Source organism: Pan troglodytes, chromosome 1 (genome assembly GCF_028858775.2).
Source record: "Pan troglodytes isolate AG18354 chromosome 1, NHGRI_mPanTro3-v2.0_pri, whole genome shotgun sequence".
Taxonomy (NCBI): domain Eukaryota; kingdom Metazoa; phylum Chordata; class Mammalia; order Primates; family Hominidae; genus Pan; species Pan troglodytes.
The window spans coordinates 184,137,351-184,155,381 of NC_072398.2; the positions used below are offsets into that span (position 1 = coordinate 184,137,351).

The 18,031-nt window shown below is 50.3% G+C and overlaps 1 protein-coding gene across 7 annotated transcripts in view; it reads right to left on the bottom strand.

Annotated features, from left to right (window-relative positions):
* Positions 1-2,681: 2,681 nt before the first annotated feature.
* CYP4B1 (cytochrome P450 family 4 subfamily B member 1) overlaps positions 2,682-18,031 on the bottom strand; it is a 50,234-nt gene continuing 34,884 nt past the window's right edge. For 2 of the 7 annotated variants that reach the window (XM_016962553.4, XM_016962535.3), the window contains exons 2-12: positions 11,111-11,252; positions 10,876-10,920; positions 9,438-9,565; positions 8,455-8,579; positions 7,998-8,152; positions 7,746-7,852; positions 6,791-6,981; positions 4,849-4,982; positions 4,001-4,065; positions 3,817-3,899; positions 2,682-3,400 (exon numbers count right to left, since the gene is read on the bottom strand). In XM_016962553.4, coding sequence (XP_016818042.3) covers positions 3,217-3,400; positions 3,817-3,899; positions 4,001-4,065; positions 4,849-4,982; positions 6,791-6,981; positions 7,746-7,852; positions 7,998-8,152; positions 8,455-8,579; positions 9,438-9,565; positions 10,876-10,920; positions 11,111-11,252 — 1,359 coding nt within the window. In that variant the 3' untranslated portion in view covers positions 2,682-3,216. Of the gene's footprint in view, positions 3,900-4,000; positions 4,066-4,848; positions 4,983-6,790; positions 6,982-7,745; positions 7,853-7,997; positions 8,153-8,454; positions 8,580-9,437; positions 9,566-10,875; positions 10,921-11,110; positions 11,253-18,031 lie in introns of all 7 variants that reach the window. The other 5 variants (XM_016962544.3, XM_016962559.3, XM_016962558.2 and 2 more) reach the window with 5 other exon arrangements.

The window sequence follows — 18,031 nt, forward strand, 5'->3', positions numbered from 1 at the left end:
TCTCATTGTTCAATTCCCACCTATGAGTGAGAACATGGCGGTGTTTGGTTTTTTGTCCTTGCGATAGCTTGCTGAGAATGATGGTTTCCAGCTTCATCCACGTCCCTACAAAGGACATGAACTCATCTTTTTTATGACTGCATAGTATTCCATGGTGTATATGTGCCATGTTTTCTTAATCCAGTCTATCATTGTTGGACATTTGGGTTGGTTCCAAGTCTTTGCTGTTGTGAATAGTGCTGCAATAAACATACGTGTGCATGTGTCTTTATAGCAGCATGATTTATAATCCTTTGGGTATATGCCCAGTAATGGGATGGCTGGGTCAAATGGTATTTCTAGTTCTAGATCCCTGAGAAATCGCCACACTGACTTCCACAATGGTTGAACTAGTTTACAGTCCCACTAACAGTGTAAAAGTGTTCCTATTTCTCCACATCCTCTCCAGCACCTGTTGTTTCCTGACTTTTTAATGATTGCCATTCTAACTGGTGTGAGATGGTATCTCATTGTGGTTTTGATTTGCATTTCTCTGATGGCCAGTGATGATGAGCATTTTTTCATGTGTCTTTTGGCTGCATAAATGTCTTCTTGTGAGAAGTGTCTATTCATATCCTTTGCCCACTTTTTGATGGGGTTGTTTTTTTCTTGTAAATTTGTTTAAGTTCTTTGTAGATTCTGGATATTAGCCCTTTGTCAGATGAGTAGATTGCAAAAAATTTCTCCCATTCTGTAAGTTGCCTGTTCACTCTGATGGTAGTTTCTTTTGCTGTGCAGAAGCTCTTTAGTTTAATTAGATCCCATTTGTCAATTTTGGCTTTTGTTGCCATTGCTTTTGGTGTTTTAGACATGAAGTCCTTGCCCATGCCTATGTCCTGAATGGTATTGCCTTGGTTTTCTTCTAGGACATTAATCTATTTATGAGAGATCCACCCCCATGACCCAAACACTGCCCACAAGGCCCAGACTCCAAACACTGCCACATTGGGAATCAAGTTAGCAACCAGAGTCTGAGCAGTGACACACCACATCCCAACCAGCAGGGCTGTTGTGAGCTGAGCAGGAAAGCCTCACAGGCCTGGTCTGGCATGAGGGCCTCAAGGATCCAGCCTCTCATACCCGCAATGAGACGTGAAAAGGGAGCCCAGCCTGGCCACATGACCAGGCACCTGTCGGTCTCCCTCACACATGAGGCCTGCAGGCTCTTCAGGAAGTTCACAGAGTGGGCAGCTATCCAGCAAGGTCTGGGAGGAGCCAAGGTAGACAAATGGGTCTGGCCAGTGGAGAGGATGTCGGACCCCAAGCACTTCCTCCCCCTCACCACAGCCTTGTGGTGGTTTCCTGCCTCTCTGGCTGGCCACCCCGAGTGAACAGGGACATCCTCAACCCTGTCCACACTTGGTGACTGCCTTGGGGCTGTTTCAACACCCAGTCCCCTACTTCTCACAGCTTCACTGGACTGGTGTCCCTGCTGTGCCAGTTTCTCTCCATTTAGACCTTGCTTCTCTTGCTGGATCTGAGCACAGGTGTCCCCCATTTTTATCCCAGGTCCCTGAATGCTATAGACAGACCTTCTTTTTACTAAGATGTGACATCTTTTTCTGCTTCTCTGACAGGGCTTCTCCCTAAATTGGTGGCTGTAGGCAGAACCTCCCTCCCAGTCCCCTGACCTCCCAAATCACTGGGTTACTTTAGCCCTGCTCTGAGAAGAGGCAGGAAAGGAGCAGCCTGGACAGTCAGTGTTTGACTGGGGTCAGAGGGAGAGGGTTGGGACAGAAGAGTGGGCTGGGAACTTCCTGCACAGGATGTTCAGCAGGTCCCTAGTATCAGATAGCACGCGAGGGCTCGTGCTGGCCATGCTCAGAGAACAAAGGACAGTGGGGGCTCAGAATTCTGGGTGGTCAGCCATGGAGAGTTGCTCTAACCACAGGATCCCATAGGGCATGAATGAGTGACCAAAAAGTAACCTGCTCAGTCCATGCAATGGGCAAGACTCAGGCTGAGTGCACATCTGTGCACATTCCACGACACCATATAGAGACACTCAGGCACAGCCACATCTGTATGTGTCCATTGCACACTCCACATTCAACCCACACACATGTACACACATGTCCAGGATCATAGGAGGCAGCAGAGTGTGTTTAGAGAACTGGAAGAATTAAATGGAATCCATCTTTGGTGCCCACCATTCCCCAGCCTCCTATCTCCCTCCCACAGGGAGCCTGTCTATCCCTTCTCACACCAAAGCTCTTAGCTCCTTTTCACACTGACACACACTCTCGGAGAGTGTCAGTACAATGATGGAGGCTTGGTCAAAGAGGCCAGAATCAGAGGCCTCAGCTCAAGCTCCTCCCAGATGAGTGTCTTACAGGTTCCTTCCCTTCCTACAGAAGTGGAATAATGGCCCCCTCCCATCCAGCCTCCCAGGCCTCCTCAAGGCCTGATTTAAGCTGATTCAAGTGGGGGAGAGGGGTTCCTTTCCTCCAGGAAACCCCCTTCTAATGCCACTTGGCCACCTTCCCCAGCTGACCCCTGAATGCCTGGAGCACCACGTGACTGTGAGACACAGACACTGACAATGGCAGGGGTGCCACAGAGACCCATCTCAGGAGGAGCAGAAGACACATCAGTGATACCATATTCCATATTTCTTGACTTCAGTGATGGTTACAAGAGAGTCTGCTTCAGAATTATTTATTATTTTGTACAGTCTTCATTTAGGTAATTTTTTCTTATGTCTGTTATATTCTAAACACACACACACAAAGTTCAACAAAGAAACACATCTCAGTGAAGGGGCACTCCCCTAAGCCATTCTTCTATTTGGTGGTACCCAGCCATAACCATGAATCTCAGGGCAAAACTTTCCTTGTGCTCACTATGAGTCTCTAAGGTTGGAATGTAAGTTTCTGCTGCATTTTTAAGTTTGCCAATTATAGGAGATAAATGAAGTTTCTCGAACGAAATAGGTGCTCACCAAATGTTTGTTGAATAAATGAATGAGCTCTAGAATACATGCATGATAAACATTTATAGACACACATTTTTACATAGCACTGTCCTCTAGGAGTCGTCTATGGTAATGCCTACTTCCCTTCTAAACTACAAGCCTCCTGAAGGCAGGGTGCCCCAACTCCTCCACACCCAGCCTGGGGAGGGTGGTGCCCAGGGAGGTCACAGCCTGAGCCATCTGGGACCCCATTCTCATCAGAGCTACTTCCCAGACCCAGGGCCCAGTGGCTTCAGGTGGAGGTGAAAGCCATTCTTGGAGCACAGGACAAGCTGGGGCATCTTGATGGGCAGCCGTGAGGGGTCCAGAGAGAACTCAAAGCGGAGCAAGCACATGGCTGTGACCACCTTCATCTCACTCATGGCAAACTGCTGCCCAATGCAGTTCCTGTAGCAAGCAGCACAAAGAGTCATCGTGCAATGGAGCGTCCAGAGTGATGACATTCAGTGCTCTTAGCAGCCAACAAAAGAGATAACTGTTTTTGGATGAATAACTGGCTGATAGATTGGTTGACCTGGGCTTATGAAACAAACCTTGGGAGCATGGTGAGGGTCCCAGACCAGGTAGATTCACATGGTGGGGGTCTAGCATGGGGTTCTCTCTTGGAATGACTCATCTATCCCACCCACTTCCCAGGGACAGGAATATGATAATTGCAAGAAGAAGCCTCCTGCATTAGAACCACCACAAACCCAGCATGATTCCCCCTTATTCAGAGTACCTTCTAATAGTGCCTCCCCTATGATGTCATCCACCCTCTCCTCCCCAGTCCTGAGGGCCTGGGATACTGGGTCTCTCCATACCTGGGCCCAGCAGAGAAGGGCATAAAGGCAAAGGGATGGCGTTTGGATGCATTCTCAGTGGAAAAGCGCAGAGGGTCAAAGACCTGAAGGGACAGGCCTTGCTTAAACACTCACCAGGTTCTGGCAGAGGGTGACCCTCCCAGTCCCCCACCCTGTCTGATCTCCCAGCCCAGGGAAAGGGTACCTCAGGGTCGGGCCATACAGCACTGTTCCTATGGAGGGCATAGATATGCATAGAGATCAGGCTTCCTATGGGCAGAACAGAGGTTGGTGACCAGGTAGTCCTGGGAAGCCAGGCCTACCTCCACATAAGGTCAGAGTCCCCTAGTGACCCCTTAACTGGGGCGCCAGCTCCTGCCTGACCACTGCCAGTGACAGAGAGTTCATGACCACACCCGACTCATCACAGTACTTTGATCATCATGATGCCCAGTTCCTGTAATCCCGGCACTGGGTACAGCACCTGATAGACATTTGTGAAATGAATAAAGGGGAGAATGAACCCATCCATCATGAGGTAGAACAGGAAGGAACTATTAAACCTTTTCAGCTAACTGACTCTTGGGAAGTTATTATTCATAATATTATACTGCCAACAGTAACAGCTATCATTCACCAGGTGCTTACTATGAACCAGGTACAGGCTTAACACTCTTTATGAAGCTACCACATACAGTTGTGCAGGTTGCACACTGCACAGCATCATAGTCTATGTGAGTGTTGCTCCCTGGTGCTGTTCAGGGCATGACCTGCATGGTGGTACATGGCAGCCTTGGTGAACATTCTCTTTAATCCTGACAGCAGCCTAGAAACATAGATACTCTTCTCATCCCCATTTTACAGAAGGGGAAATGGAGGCTCAGAGGTAGAAGAATTGATCAATATGTTGCGGGGCTGGGATTTAGACCCAGGGCCCTCTGAACGCAAAGCCTGAGCTCTTCCCCAAAAGTGCAAAGATTTGACTAAAGGCACAGAGGGTGCCAGAGGAGCATGCAGGGACTCCTTTTCCACCCCCAAATCCACCCATCCCACCTGCAGGTAGAGACCGGCCATCCACAAAGGTGACAGGCTTGCTGAGCTGGCGGTACACCTGGGGCACAGGTGGGTAGAGGCGGAAGCTCTCCTTGATGCACATGGTCAGATAAGTCATCTTGCCCAGATCATCCCTGCCAGCAACACAACCAGAACATTCTTGGAATGGGAAGCAACAGGATTTGGCGAGAAAGCAGACCCCAGCCCCAGTTTTCCTCCCTCACCACCACCACACACTCAAGAGTCAGAGGCACAGAGTTCCAAGTGCCCCTGGCCAGGCTAGGCCTGACACGGTGTGAACACTTAGATCTAAAGGATCTGGTTCCACTTTTCTCCATCCCTTTCTCATCTTCACTGGTAGGAGAAGAAGGCACAGGACCCTAGAGATGAATGTGCACCCAGCCATCAAAGACAAGGTCACTTGTGCAACTCTCAGGACCCCCATGGAAGCCTACAAAGGACAGTTCTTTAGGTTTCAGCTTGGTTTCCCCTACTGAGCTGAATGAAAGAAACCGGGGCTGATACACATTGGTTGAATGAACCAACCAAAGTTCATGCATTATTTAATGAGGTGAAGTGTGTGTGTGTGTGTGTGTGTGTGTGTGTGTGTGTGTGTGTGTGTGTCTTTTCCCTTTGGCCACCGGGAAGCTCAGGCCCAAATGTGACATCCAACTATAACTACAGGGCAATATTTTATTGCAGAGTCGCCAAACTCCCCACTGGCTCTTATTTTTCATTTGCATTTTACTATTTTATTGAATAACTGTCCTCTAAGTTGCTTCAAGCTCTAGATGGAATGACGTGAAAATAAAATAAATATTCTAATCCCTGCCTCGGGTTGTGTTCACATTGTTACCCAGCCTACAATGCCTACCTCTCTCTCTTTGCCTGAATTTTAACCCTCCTTAGAAAGTCAGTTCAAGCCTCACTCCTTCCCTCTGCCCTCAACATTCAGACCACGTGATCCTGTGATTTTTCTCTCGCTGTTTGATTATGTGAATTTGTCTCCATAAAACTCCCCACGAGCAGCATGGCTTCTCTTTCTCTTCCGTTCTGCACCCCTGATAGCACCTGGCATGTGTCTGGATACCCCGTGGCGGGGGGATTCTCACATATGACCAACAGAAATGGTAATGGAGGCTTCATACTCCAGGTCCTAGACCCTGGAGTTATAGGTCAGTCCCTCTCAAGTGGATCTAAAGTTCCCCCTCCGGCTCAGCATTTTCTGTAACCCTGCTGTGTGCCTAGCCCCCTCTTGGAGGCTGCTCAGGAGCCCAGAGAGAAAGGCAGGGTGTCTGACCACAAGCAAAGGCCTGAGGGGAACAGGCAGCCAGCAAGGGTGGAGGAGCCTCTTGAGAGACTCCCAGAGCTCACACTGCAGAGAGGTCAGGGTCAATCCTTAAGTGTTTAGGAGTTCAGTCTTGAGCCAAGAAACAGGGGAAAAGAATGGAAAGTTTTTAAGTGATGAAGTTTGGGGAAGTCTTTTCTCCTTCACCAGCAGGAGAGATATGGCATCTGGAAGCTGAGTATTGCCATCCAAAGGCAAGTAGCAAGGAACTGGCTCTCCCAGCTGTCCCAGCTCTGTTCACCCCCACATTTCCACCTCTTTCTCTCCCAGCTCTCCCTACTCTATCCAGGGACCCAGAAGGGTAATCAGGTCCTACCGTCAGAAGAATTTAGCACACAAAATATCAGCCTCTTGTTGACAACTTTCTCTACATAACACTTCTGAAAAGGCTCCATTTTGGGAGAATGGGCTCAGGGGTGCATCTGTGCCCAGCCAACCACTCTCCCCACCCCCCACCACCACAAAAGGTATGACACTGGGGGAAACAGGATAGCAGCCGCCACCTCACCTGATTTCCAGGATGGTTCAGGACAGGATGGGCATCGCCCTTCCCAAGGGCTGAGCAGGATAAACCGGGCCCACCCTCAGACTCACCACTGGAAGGAGTCCTGGTCCCCTAGGATCTCACGGACCTCCTCTCTACAACGATGCTGGTGCTCAGGGTACAGGGCCATGCAGTAGAGAAACCAGGAGATACCACTGGTGGTGGTGTCATGGCCTTCAAACATGAATGTGTCCACTTCAGCCCGGAGGTCTGCATCTGACAGTTTGATGTCATCTTCATCCTGGGTTAGGGAAGGCATAATAGGACAGCCTGAGGTATTGGAGGTGGGTAACAAGAAGAACTCATAATGGTGGTTGTCAAATGAAGGTCTCTGGGAGGGAGTGAAAGCTCCTTTTCAGAGGGTGGATTAGGACCTTCCCCCAGATTCCTATATTCCTTCAAAGCTCAGCCTGGATGCCTCCTCCTCCACAAAGCCCTCCCTAAATGCTCTGGCCAAATGACTTGTGACCTTGTCCAGCCCTGACTGTTAGTTCTGCTCACTGGGCACATAGAATACCACCTGCCAGAGGAAGACATTTTGGTCAACATCTACCTACTGTCTCCCCTGCTGGACTGTAAGCATCTGGAGGGAAGGGCCAGGTCTTTCCCATCTCTGCATCCTAGCACAGAAATGACCCAGAGTCAGAACTCAGTGAGTTTCTAGAATTGATGAATAAAGAACTTACTGAATGAATGAATGAATGAATGAAGTCTAAGATTCTAGGATTCTTCAAGGCCAACATTTTGAGGGATCTTAGAAGTCTAGAAATGTCATCCAGCCACTACCACGTGACCTAGGCTCCCAACTCCACAGCTCAGGCACACACACCCTACACCTGCCCACCTCTGAACCCTTGCTAATATGTTTCATGGGATGAGGAACAGGTTATATTTGCTGAGGAAAGAGGGGGAAATTCTTAAGAGCTCCTTCTGCTGTCCTGGGAGGATGGTTGAACACCTCTCTGGGACCAGTCCTCAGGTAGGGGTGGGCAACAATGTACTCACCCAGGCACCCAGGAGAATGTCCAGGAAGTCCAGGTGCCTCCGGTTCTGGATCTTCTTCTGCACCTTCTCATCCTGCAGGGCTGCCTTCCGCTCCCTGATGACCTGGTCTGAACCAAAAGCACAGAGTGTCACTGCCTGGGAAGCCATCTTCTGTCCAAAGGGGAACTGGGGTCCTATAATGGGAGGGGGCATAGAGGGGCCAGGAGGAGGAACCCAGGCTTCCTAGAGGTGAGCCTTGTGGGAAAGGCCCACCTGTATGGTCATGGGCCACCTGGCAGGCCCGCAGGAAGCGGCGGCCATGTGGGGTGAGCCAGTAGATGAAGTCATTATGGTACTGGAAGGACACAAGGCGCTGCTGCATCAACAGAGTGAGATCGCTGACTGCAAGGTAGTAGCTGCTGTCCCTGCTAAGCAGAGGGTAGGAGGAAGGATTGGCTTAGACACTGGCCCAGGAGCAGAGCCAGAGCAACTCCATTCCAGGAATCTAGCCCCAACCACAGAGCATCCTGCTCTTCTTCTCCCTGCCCTTAAGCCTCCTTGCTAAAGCCAGGTGTTTACCCCAACATGAGCAGGTCCTGTCTCCCCGCAAGCTAAGGCTCCCCGGGGCAGGACCGTATCTCTTCTCAGATCAGGGCCCAGGACCCCTGCCAACTCTCCCCTCTAAGCTGGCTTTGGAGACAGTGCGGTCAGCCCCGAGGTGGCTCCTGACCTGTGGCCCAGGCCGGTGTCTCCTCTTCCAAAGGTGCACTTCATGAGTGTGTTCAGCGCCATGTGACCCACATCGCAGAAGATGTCAAAGGACTTACCCTCCCGAGCTTTCTCTTCCCACTTGTCCTGGAGTCCAGGGATAGGAGGCAATGTGTAGGAGGTGATGTGGGGGTTAGTTGGGCTGGATGCCCCAAGCTGCCCTCCAGGACCCGTAGCCTATCCTCCACCACCAAGCCCCCTTCACACACTCCCAGTCCCTGTCCTGCCCTCCATCCTGCTGGAATATCAGGATAGGGTGGGTAGAAGTTTGGCAGCCTCTGGGCTTCAGGCTCAGAGGGCAGGACCAGGAGGCAGATCTTGCACAGCACACAGACTTTTTGTCCCAGTCAGGGCAGCCTATAAGGGAGTAGGATGGCTGAGAGGTGGTGAGCTCCCCTGCACAGTGTGTATGTAAGTAATCCTGGAGGGGAGTTTCCTACAAGGGGAAAGACTAGCCTGGATAACTTAGGGATTACCCAGCCCTAAGACTCTAACCCTGACCTCTGACATCCCTCTTAGAGATGAGTTGTATTGACATAATTCTGGGCAGCTGTGGTAGACAGAAAATGAGGAGACACTTTTTAGATGTGAAAGCCTTTCCCCATACTCTCAAATATAGGCAGTCCTCAAACCTGCTATGCTAGGAGCCTTATTAAGTTCTCACAGAGACCCTTTGGCCTGGGAGGAAAGAGGGCTGGGTCTCCTGGTGGAGACAAGGATCGGGCTGCCAGGACACTCAGAGATTCAGCACCTACTCAGTGGCAGCCTGCGGCACATGTCAGTAGAGCAGGGCTTTGGCACTGCTGTTGCAGGCAGAACAGGCCTTGGGGCTCAGCTATTCTCCTTACTGCAGAGCACCACCTGCTCTCCCCAAGACAAAATCAGGGTGGAGAGGGGCTAGCCCAGCAGGCAACAGCCTCCAGTACTCTGGCACAGGGAGCTCACCAGCATGATACGTGTAGACTCAGTGAACACGGCCACATAGGGCTTCAGCACATCATAATGAAAGCCAGGTGTGAGCAGCTTGCGGTGCTGCAACCACTTGGGCCCCTCAAGAACCAGCAGGCCTCTCCCTGGGGAAGGGATGGGAGAGAGAGGGCTGGTCATTCCAGGCCCTGGCAGCCTGGGGCTAAGCACATCCTACCAGACTCCATCCCTGAGCCTGAACCCTCCAAGGGTGGGCCACTAAGCAACGCAGTATAGCCCTCCATGCCCTCACCCTAGGCTACCAGGACCTCAGGAGACAGGTGGCAGCAGTTCTTGGCTGAGTGAGCTCCTTCCTTAGGACAGGATAACTCAGTTTCTGCCTCTCAGCTGCACCCACAAAGCCTGGGTCCAGGAACTTGTGTCAGATGACATTGCCAGATGTGAGACAAAGGACACGCATCCCCCTGGGGACAGCCAAGCAGAGGGGGAGCCTGCTGAGCCTTGACTCTCAGCTGCTGAGACTGGCCACAGCTTTAGGACTTAGGGAATGTCCCACCGTGTTCGTGCTTCATGGCCTCAGGTGGGACCCTTCCTACCCCACTCCAACACACCTAGCAATGGAAATGCATTCCTGTCTTCAAAACCACCTCTTCATTTTCCTAACCCTTTTCTGTCTGCCTTCTAATTTTATCCTCCCATTGATAACTAAAAAGAGGGTTAGAAGCAAAAAGTCTTCCCAGTGGTACTCGGTGAGTAAATAGGATTGGGAATGTGTTCTCCCTCTTGGCCCTGCCCTTTCTCAGCTCCCAGGAAAATACTGAAGACACCATAGGATCATGAGTAAAAGAGGAGCTTTGGAGAAGCATATGGCCTTGGCTAAAGAATACTCAATGGCTTTAACTTGAGTACCTCTGTAAAGGAAAAAGTAAAATAAAATAAAATAAAATACTCAATGACTCCCACCTACTCTCAACATCAAATCACCTCCTTATCCTGGCAGTCAAGGCTGGCCTGTCCTCCCTGCCCAGCATCATCTCCAAGCTGGGCTCTGCCTTGTAGCCACCCTGACAGCCTCACAGCCTCTGGTGACCAGCCTTGGTCCTACCACCACACCATTTCCTTAGACCCTTGCCCTGGCCAGCACTACCTATTTAAATCTCCTTTTGGATCAACTCTAGTGCCACCTCCTTCAGGAAACTGTTCTTCGCACTCACACATTCTCCAAAGCCTTTGCCCTGTCTAGAGAATCAGGCCGTGCCAGAGAAGATGCCTTGGCCCCACAGCTGGGGGCTCTCCTGCTCCTCCCCTGTCTCCCCACTGAGCAGCTGAGCTTAGGATGGGCACCCGAGAACTAGGCCATCTGGGATAACCAATTGAGTGGGACAGGCCAGGATCCTAGTCACCCAGCACCACGGGTCTGAGGTTGGCAGGGCAGGGAAGGCAGGTGCTCACTCACCAATCCACTGGAGGAAGAAGTCATACACATCAGGGGCCTTAGGGTCTGCAGGAGGAGACAATCAGGTCAAGCAGGGACCCGGGGTTCCTAGAGGAGGCTCATTTATGAGTAGGGTGGGAACCTCAGCTGCCCAGACTTAGTATACAGGCCCAGGCTTCCTCCCCATATCATGCCCTGAGCCCTTTGTTCTCAGGAAGCCCCACCCTCTCCTGAGATCCCCATCCTCTCTCCTCACCCCCACGGCTGTACACAGCTTTGGCATAGTCAGGCTCATAGATGTTCAGGAAGCCAATGAACTGTCCGAACCAGAGTGGGTGGGCATATGGGAACTGGTGGGCCCAGGACACCACTTTGTCGAGGCTCCCCGTCTCCTGGATCTGAAATGATGACAGAAGGCCAAGGTCATTCAGGAACACATTGTCACCAGCTAGGCCCCAAGTCCCTGGGAGGGCAGGGGAGAAGGCTGCCCAGGCAGGCCCTGGTTGCTTCCTTACCTCTCCTGCACCCCCTTCTCCTACACATCCCTGGGCTTAGTGCCCTCTCCAGCCCCACAACCACTGCTCTAATTCCAAGCCGCCCTCTTCTCACACCGGGGTTAGCTCAACATCCCCAAACTAGCCAACCTGCTTCCATTTAGCACCTGCCACCAACTCTCTACTGCACTGCAGCCAGAAAGTGCTTTCTTCTCCACATTAAAGCTCTTTAATTATAAAGATAGGTAATATTTGCTCATTGTGCAATAGAGAAATGGCCTCAATTCCACCCCTGCCGTATCGTTCAACACATTTTTATTGAGGGCCTACATGTGCAGGGCTCTGTTCTAGACATCTCAGGGGAATGAGACAGACAAGTTCTGCCCTTTCATTCTATGGAGAAGACAGATAATAGACAAGTAGACAATTAAGTAAAATAATCACAGACAATAGTGAGTGCTCAGAATAAAAACAGTGCTATGAGAGACACTAACAGGGAGGGCCTGCTTAGATAGGGTAATCTTGGAAGGCTTCTTGTTGGAGACAACATTTAAGGTGAAACTTGAAGGATGGTGAGTCTCTGGCCATGTGAAGCATAAAGGAAAAGCATTCCGGGTGAGAAAACAGCAAGCACAAACGTGCTGGGTTGGGAAAGATCACGGTGTCTTCCAGGAGCTGCCCCATGGTGGGACGGTCACCTGGGATGAGCTTGAATAGGTCATCCGGAGGGTGGTATATGTCCTTTGGAGGTCTTTCTAGTCACGTTTACTCACCCAGAGGTGTTTTAAGTAAATGAAGTTATACAATAAATATTTTTGCAAAACCAGCCATTTTTCATTGAACATAACTTGTCCTCCTTTCCAAGCTAGTGCACTTAACTGTCATTACTATGTTTAACAGTTGTGTAGTATTTCACTATAAGGATGTACCATAATGTATTTAACTATTTTTCCCCATTTAGTGGGAGTCTTTCAAAGATACACTTAACACTCCTAGTGGCCTGCCCAGGGGCCTTGGAAAAGGTCCAAGCTCTGGAGTTTGTGGGGAGGCATGGTAATGACTAATCTTTATTAAGCACTTGCTGTGTGCTAGACCTTGTTCTAAGCACCTTACATTTTGACCTGATTGAATCCTCACAACAATTCTAAGTGGTCCCATTTTAGGGAAGAGGAGCCTAAGGAATAGAGAGGTTAGGTTACAGTCCCATAAAATTCCTGTTGAGGCCTGAGCCTGTGCTGAGCCTGCTTTTTCTCTCTGTAAAATTCTCTCTCACAATTGCCACCTATTCACTGATAGTATCCAAACAAATTAGGAAGGGACAAATGTCCAAACCTTAATAATTTGGACATTTGTCCCCTCCTAATCTCATTTTGAAATCTGATCTCCAATGTTGGAGGTGGGGCCTCATGGGAGGTGTTGGCATCATAGGGGTGGATCCCTCATGAATGGCCCTGGGGCCATTCTGGCAGGATTGAGTGAGTTCTCTTAGTTCCCATGAGAGCTGTTTGTTAAAGAGTCTGGCACCTCTTTCTCTCTCTCTCTCTCTTTCTCCTTTCCTCCTCTCTTGCCATGTGATGTCTGCTCTTCCTCATGAATAGCAGTTTCCTAAAGCTCCTCCTCATGAATAGCAGTTTCACCAGAAGCAGATATTGACCATGCCTCCTGTACAGCCTGTGGAACTGTGAGCCAAATAAACCTTTTACCCAGTCTCAGGTATTCATTTACAGCAACACAAAGGACTAAGACATCCATGTTGTATCTTCCAGGGAACATTCTTAAAGAAGGACACAGGCATCTGATAATGTAGCCCCCAGGGATCCTTTCTGGCCCAAGCCACTATCTCCAAGGGCTCATGGGATTGGGCCTATTTTGGCCTCCAGCCACCCATCTGTGCCTTCTCTAGGGCTCTTCCCCTCCTAGGCCCTCTGTGGAGTCGTCTGTAATCATCCCATAGATCCCTTCCCTCACTGCCTCTGAACGCAGAATCCTGAGTTCAACCCAACAGGGCTGTAAGAGTTTTCACTGCCCTTGAGTACACGATGTCAAAAAGAACACGAAGTGATAAAAATCATCTCCACCCACAGGTAAGGGGAAACATTCTTGTATGCCTGCCTCCTTCCTGGCTGATATCCCTGGAAGTGCTCCTTTCCCTGGTGTCTGTCTTATTTTTCCATCTGCCCTCCTGGGTTTTCCTTGCCAACTTCCTGGTCACCTGGCCATTCCCCTTCTCTCCATCCCTACCAAGTCCAGAAAGCCCAATTGGATGGGTCAAGGAAAGGCTTGAGTCACAAAAATGCCAGACTCATAGGATCTTAGGATTGGAAGGAGCCTCTGGCTGATCTGGTTCATCCAAGCCCCACTTCCCTCCTTATCAGCTATGCTTGTGCACCTCTGCAGCAACCCCACGAGGGACAGTAGACCCTGGTCTCATGCTGACCACATTCACAACCTGTGCCCTGATCAAGGTCACAGCCAGCTTGCCACTGCCTCCCTGTGCCCAGCTTTCTCCTAGCTCTTTAGATTTATTTAAGAAACAAATAAAACTAAGATAAATAAAAAACATGTGCATGAGCCCAAGCCATGGCCAAACTTTTAAATAAAGCTAGAGAACTAGAAGCACCTGCCAGGCACCTGCCTTGATTACCCCGGGAGCCTGGTAAGGAGGAGGACAGCTCCCAGCACCTGGTCCCACTATTGCAGCTGCAGCCCCTCAAGAGGGCTGAGGCATCCGCCCTGTGGGGTACACATGACTGCCTGGACAGTTCCTCTGGATTACACAACTGCATGCCTCAGACTCACCCTCAGAATGCCTGAGCTGGGACACTTACAGGACTGGGAGGTCTGGGACAGCTTGTTTTTTTCTCCAGAAGGAAGGAAACAGGAAGAGAGCAGGGTATGAAGATAATTCACTGATCCCAGCTCCCCAGCCCCACCTCCCACCCTCACATTGGCACTCCTTGTTGACCTCACCAGAAATAAACCACTGGAGGGATTGGGAAGAGCAAGCATACGTCACCACTTTCCTCTCTGCTTCTCAAGAGCCTAAAGTAAGCTTTGCTCCAAGAATCAGATCGGAAAAGGATTTCAACATTGCCTAGTGGAACCCTGACCTCTCTTTATAGGTGGAAATGTGCGGTACAAAGACCAAAGGGAACAGTCCAGCGTGAGTTAAGGGAGACCAGGGATCCTGGCTTAGTCTCTTTCTGCAGCCCTTGTTAGCAAGCCTGCTCAAGCCATCAGCCAGTTGACCCGAAGCTCAGTGGGCCAGTGTCCAAGAAACAAGCTACCCTTGACCAGTGTGCTGCAGCTACAGTGCCCCAGGGGGCTGCTTCAGAATGAAAATCAGTCTGCTCACAAAATGGGGATAAGAGTTTCGAAAAACAAAAGGTGAGGGAGGAGAAAGACAAAGGGGTTTCCTTTTCGGCAGCATGTCATAGTTCCCTCAAGGCAGGTCATGTCGGTCTCGGATTCCCAGCACACAGGGTGCCTGCCCAGCACCTTCACCCAGTAAGAATCCCTGCCCAAGTGCTCAAACATCTCTAGTGACAGGAAACTTCTTTTCAAAATACCCCAACCATCTTTGGACAGTCTTAATTCCTCAAAAGGCTTCTTAGTCGCTAAAGTGAAAGACACCTGCCCGTAGCCTTCCCCATGGGTCTCCCTCTGGGACCACACAGGCTCCCACTGCCCAGGGGAGTCCTGCAGGGATTGGGAATTGGGGGCTAGAACCCCCTAGGTCTGCTCTCCTCCAGGATGGACACCCTTAGGTGCCCTTTGGTGCCCTGGTCTCAGCTGTCTCCCTACTATGGGCCCTCTCCCCACACCCCAAAATTACCAGAGCTCCATGTGTGCATGAGTCCAAGCCACTGCCAAGCTTTTAAATAAAGCTAAAGAGCTAGAAGCCAAGAAAAAAACAACCAAAAGGGAGAAGAGGTAGCATCTCTGAAATAACTATAAAAATCAGTGGGAAAAGCAGACTCAATGTACAAAAACTCATTGGGGATTCGGCTGTGAGGTTGAACAAAGCCATGGAGAGAGCCTGGAAAGAGGGGATCGAATGCAAAATACCCCAGGGAGCAGAGAGGTGACTTCCTCCCATGCTGGTGACAAACATGACTTCATCCTCCATCCTCCCTTTCAAAGACAAATAAACCATTACACATGTACGTGTGAACAGATAACATACAGAAAGAACCCCTAGCTCAATAGAAGGAGCAAAGAGACTTTGGGTGAGATCAGTGTGGTCACCAGGACTCTCTAGCCACCATGCCTTGGCTAGGAAGTGATGATGGGCTTTGCCCAAAGTCACACAACTAGCATCGTGCCCCAGTCTTTAGATTCCAAAGCCTGTGCTCTGCCCCCAACACCCCTCCTGTCTTCAGCATCCAAAGGTGAACTCCAGACTCAGGAGCACCCAATCAGGTGAGAGGAGGAATGCAGGAAAACATCCAAACAGCTAAAAAGGCAGGAAGGCAGGGACCCAAGAAATGCCCAAGAGTCCAAGGGGATGCAGTCATCTGTCCTCAGTCCGCATGGGTGGCTTTGCTGCCCAGAGTTGGTTCCCCCCAGAGATTCATCCACTCTTCCAACACATGGGCATTGTGCCAGGGACAGTGCTAGTTTCTGGTTACAGTGGTGAGCAAGACAAAGCCCTGCCCCACCAGCATACATTCCAAGTGGGGAGAAAGAAAATAAAAAGAATCAAATACACCAAGAATACAATTTCATGTAGTGATAACTCCAGAAAGAAAAAAAGCAGAGTAAGGGGCAAGGCTGCCACTATGGATGGGGGTGGGTCAGGAAGGCCACCCTAAGGTGACATTTCAGCAAAGATCAGCAGAAATGCCTTCTGGAAAGCCCCATGGCATCAGCCACAATCTGCTTCTCAAAAACTTTTATTTCAACTGCCCTCTCTACCTCTCCCCTCCTCACTCCTGGCAGATCACCCTTGCTGTACTTCCCAGAGAAAATAGAAACCATCAGATAAGAAACCCCAAAAAGTCAGCTGGCAGACCTGAAGGACCACCCCACCTGCGCCCAGCCTCTCTGTTTCCCTCTGTTTCAGGAGAGAAGCATGCAGGGACTGTCCAAGACCAGTCCATCTGGATTCCAACCCTCCCCACAAGACACCTCACCCATCAATCAGCCCCTCTCTCCCAAATCACAGACCTCACCCTCTCTGCAGGCTCCTTCCCATCCCCATTCAAAATTTGTTCAAGTCTCTCACTTAAAAAAAAAAAAAGAAAGAAAATGAAACCAAATCTCCCTTTGTTCAGCTTCCTCCTCCAGCTAACACCTTATTTGCTCATCCCTTCATAATCTAACTTCTCTAAAGAGCTGTGCCCACTTTTTCCAATTCCTTGTGATGGCCCCACCTCTCCTATGCTGATCTTGCTAAGGAATCCAGCACCCTCCCTGGCGCTGAGCCCAGTTGACTCCCTGTCTCTCATGCACTGTCTCCTGGATGTCCTCCCCTCTCTCCCAGTGGCCGCCATGGGCAGCTCCTCACCCACTCTTTGTTCCTCCAGATCCAGTCCTTGGCCTCTTCCCTTGCGTCTTCTCCCTGAAAGCTCTCACCTGCTTCTGTGGTTTCCTGTGCCATCTACCTACCAACAATTTCTCAGTTGACAGCTCTTTCCAGTTTACCTTTCTCCTGAGGTCCAGAATCATAATCAACCCCCGGAACTCTCTGCATGACACCCTCCAGATTCTTCAGACCCAGCATTTCCAAACCCACACTCATACACATGTTCTACACTTTTGTCCCCAAAATCTGCCTCTCCTACTGAACCTGGGGATGGTACCATCACCCACCCAAAAACTAGCCAGGAATATGGAATGTCGTTTTCTCCATAGTTTATATCAATATGAAGAGGGATGCCCTGTGGAGGCGGCCCCTCCTCCCTGCAGGCCCACCAAGTGATTTTTACATTGAAATCAGCAAACCAGAGCAAAAAGAACCAGATGTAGCAGGTCATGGGAGGAGACTCTGCCACGGAATTCTCCAAATCCAGTACTCGAGGATCCCATACCCAGACACTGACAGGTGCTGCCCGCCACTGAGCCTCCTCTTCCTGGGTCTCAGATGCCCACATTTTAAAATTGAGACATAGAAATTCATTCCTCCTGTTTACAATCCAGTCTTATGGCTCTCCTTTGATGACTTTCGCTAGATTCTGCTCTGGTCCAGCTGTGTTGACGCCTCCAATTAACAGAGCTCCAAGGGTAATCCTTGTTTCCTTTTCCTGCTACATGGAGGAGCCCTCACTGACCCTCACATCTGGCTATGGTGGAGGTCTCAACGCCTCTCTCTCCTGTGGCTACCATGCCAAGACCTGGCCTGCTCTACCTTCCACTTCCCTCCAGCCCACTGGCTTACTCCCCAACACAAGGTGGAGGCCTGGATCACCTCCACCCTAGCCTCCCTGCCTCCTATTTGCCCTCTGTCAATCTGTTCGCCACCTTGAAGCCAAAGTGATCTTTCTAAAACATAAGTCTGAGCTTGTCTCTCCCTTGCTTAAATTCCTTCCATCGTTCCCCATCGTCCTCAAAATAAGGTAAAGCCTTTTGACCTGGCCTCAAGGATCTGCGTGACTGCCCCGTCTACCTCCAGCCTCATCCTCTCCATTCTGTCCTCCCTGTCACCACTGCAGAAGCGCTGAGCTACTAACACAGGTATGTCC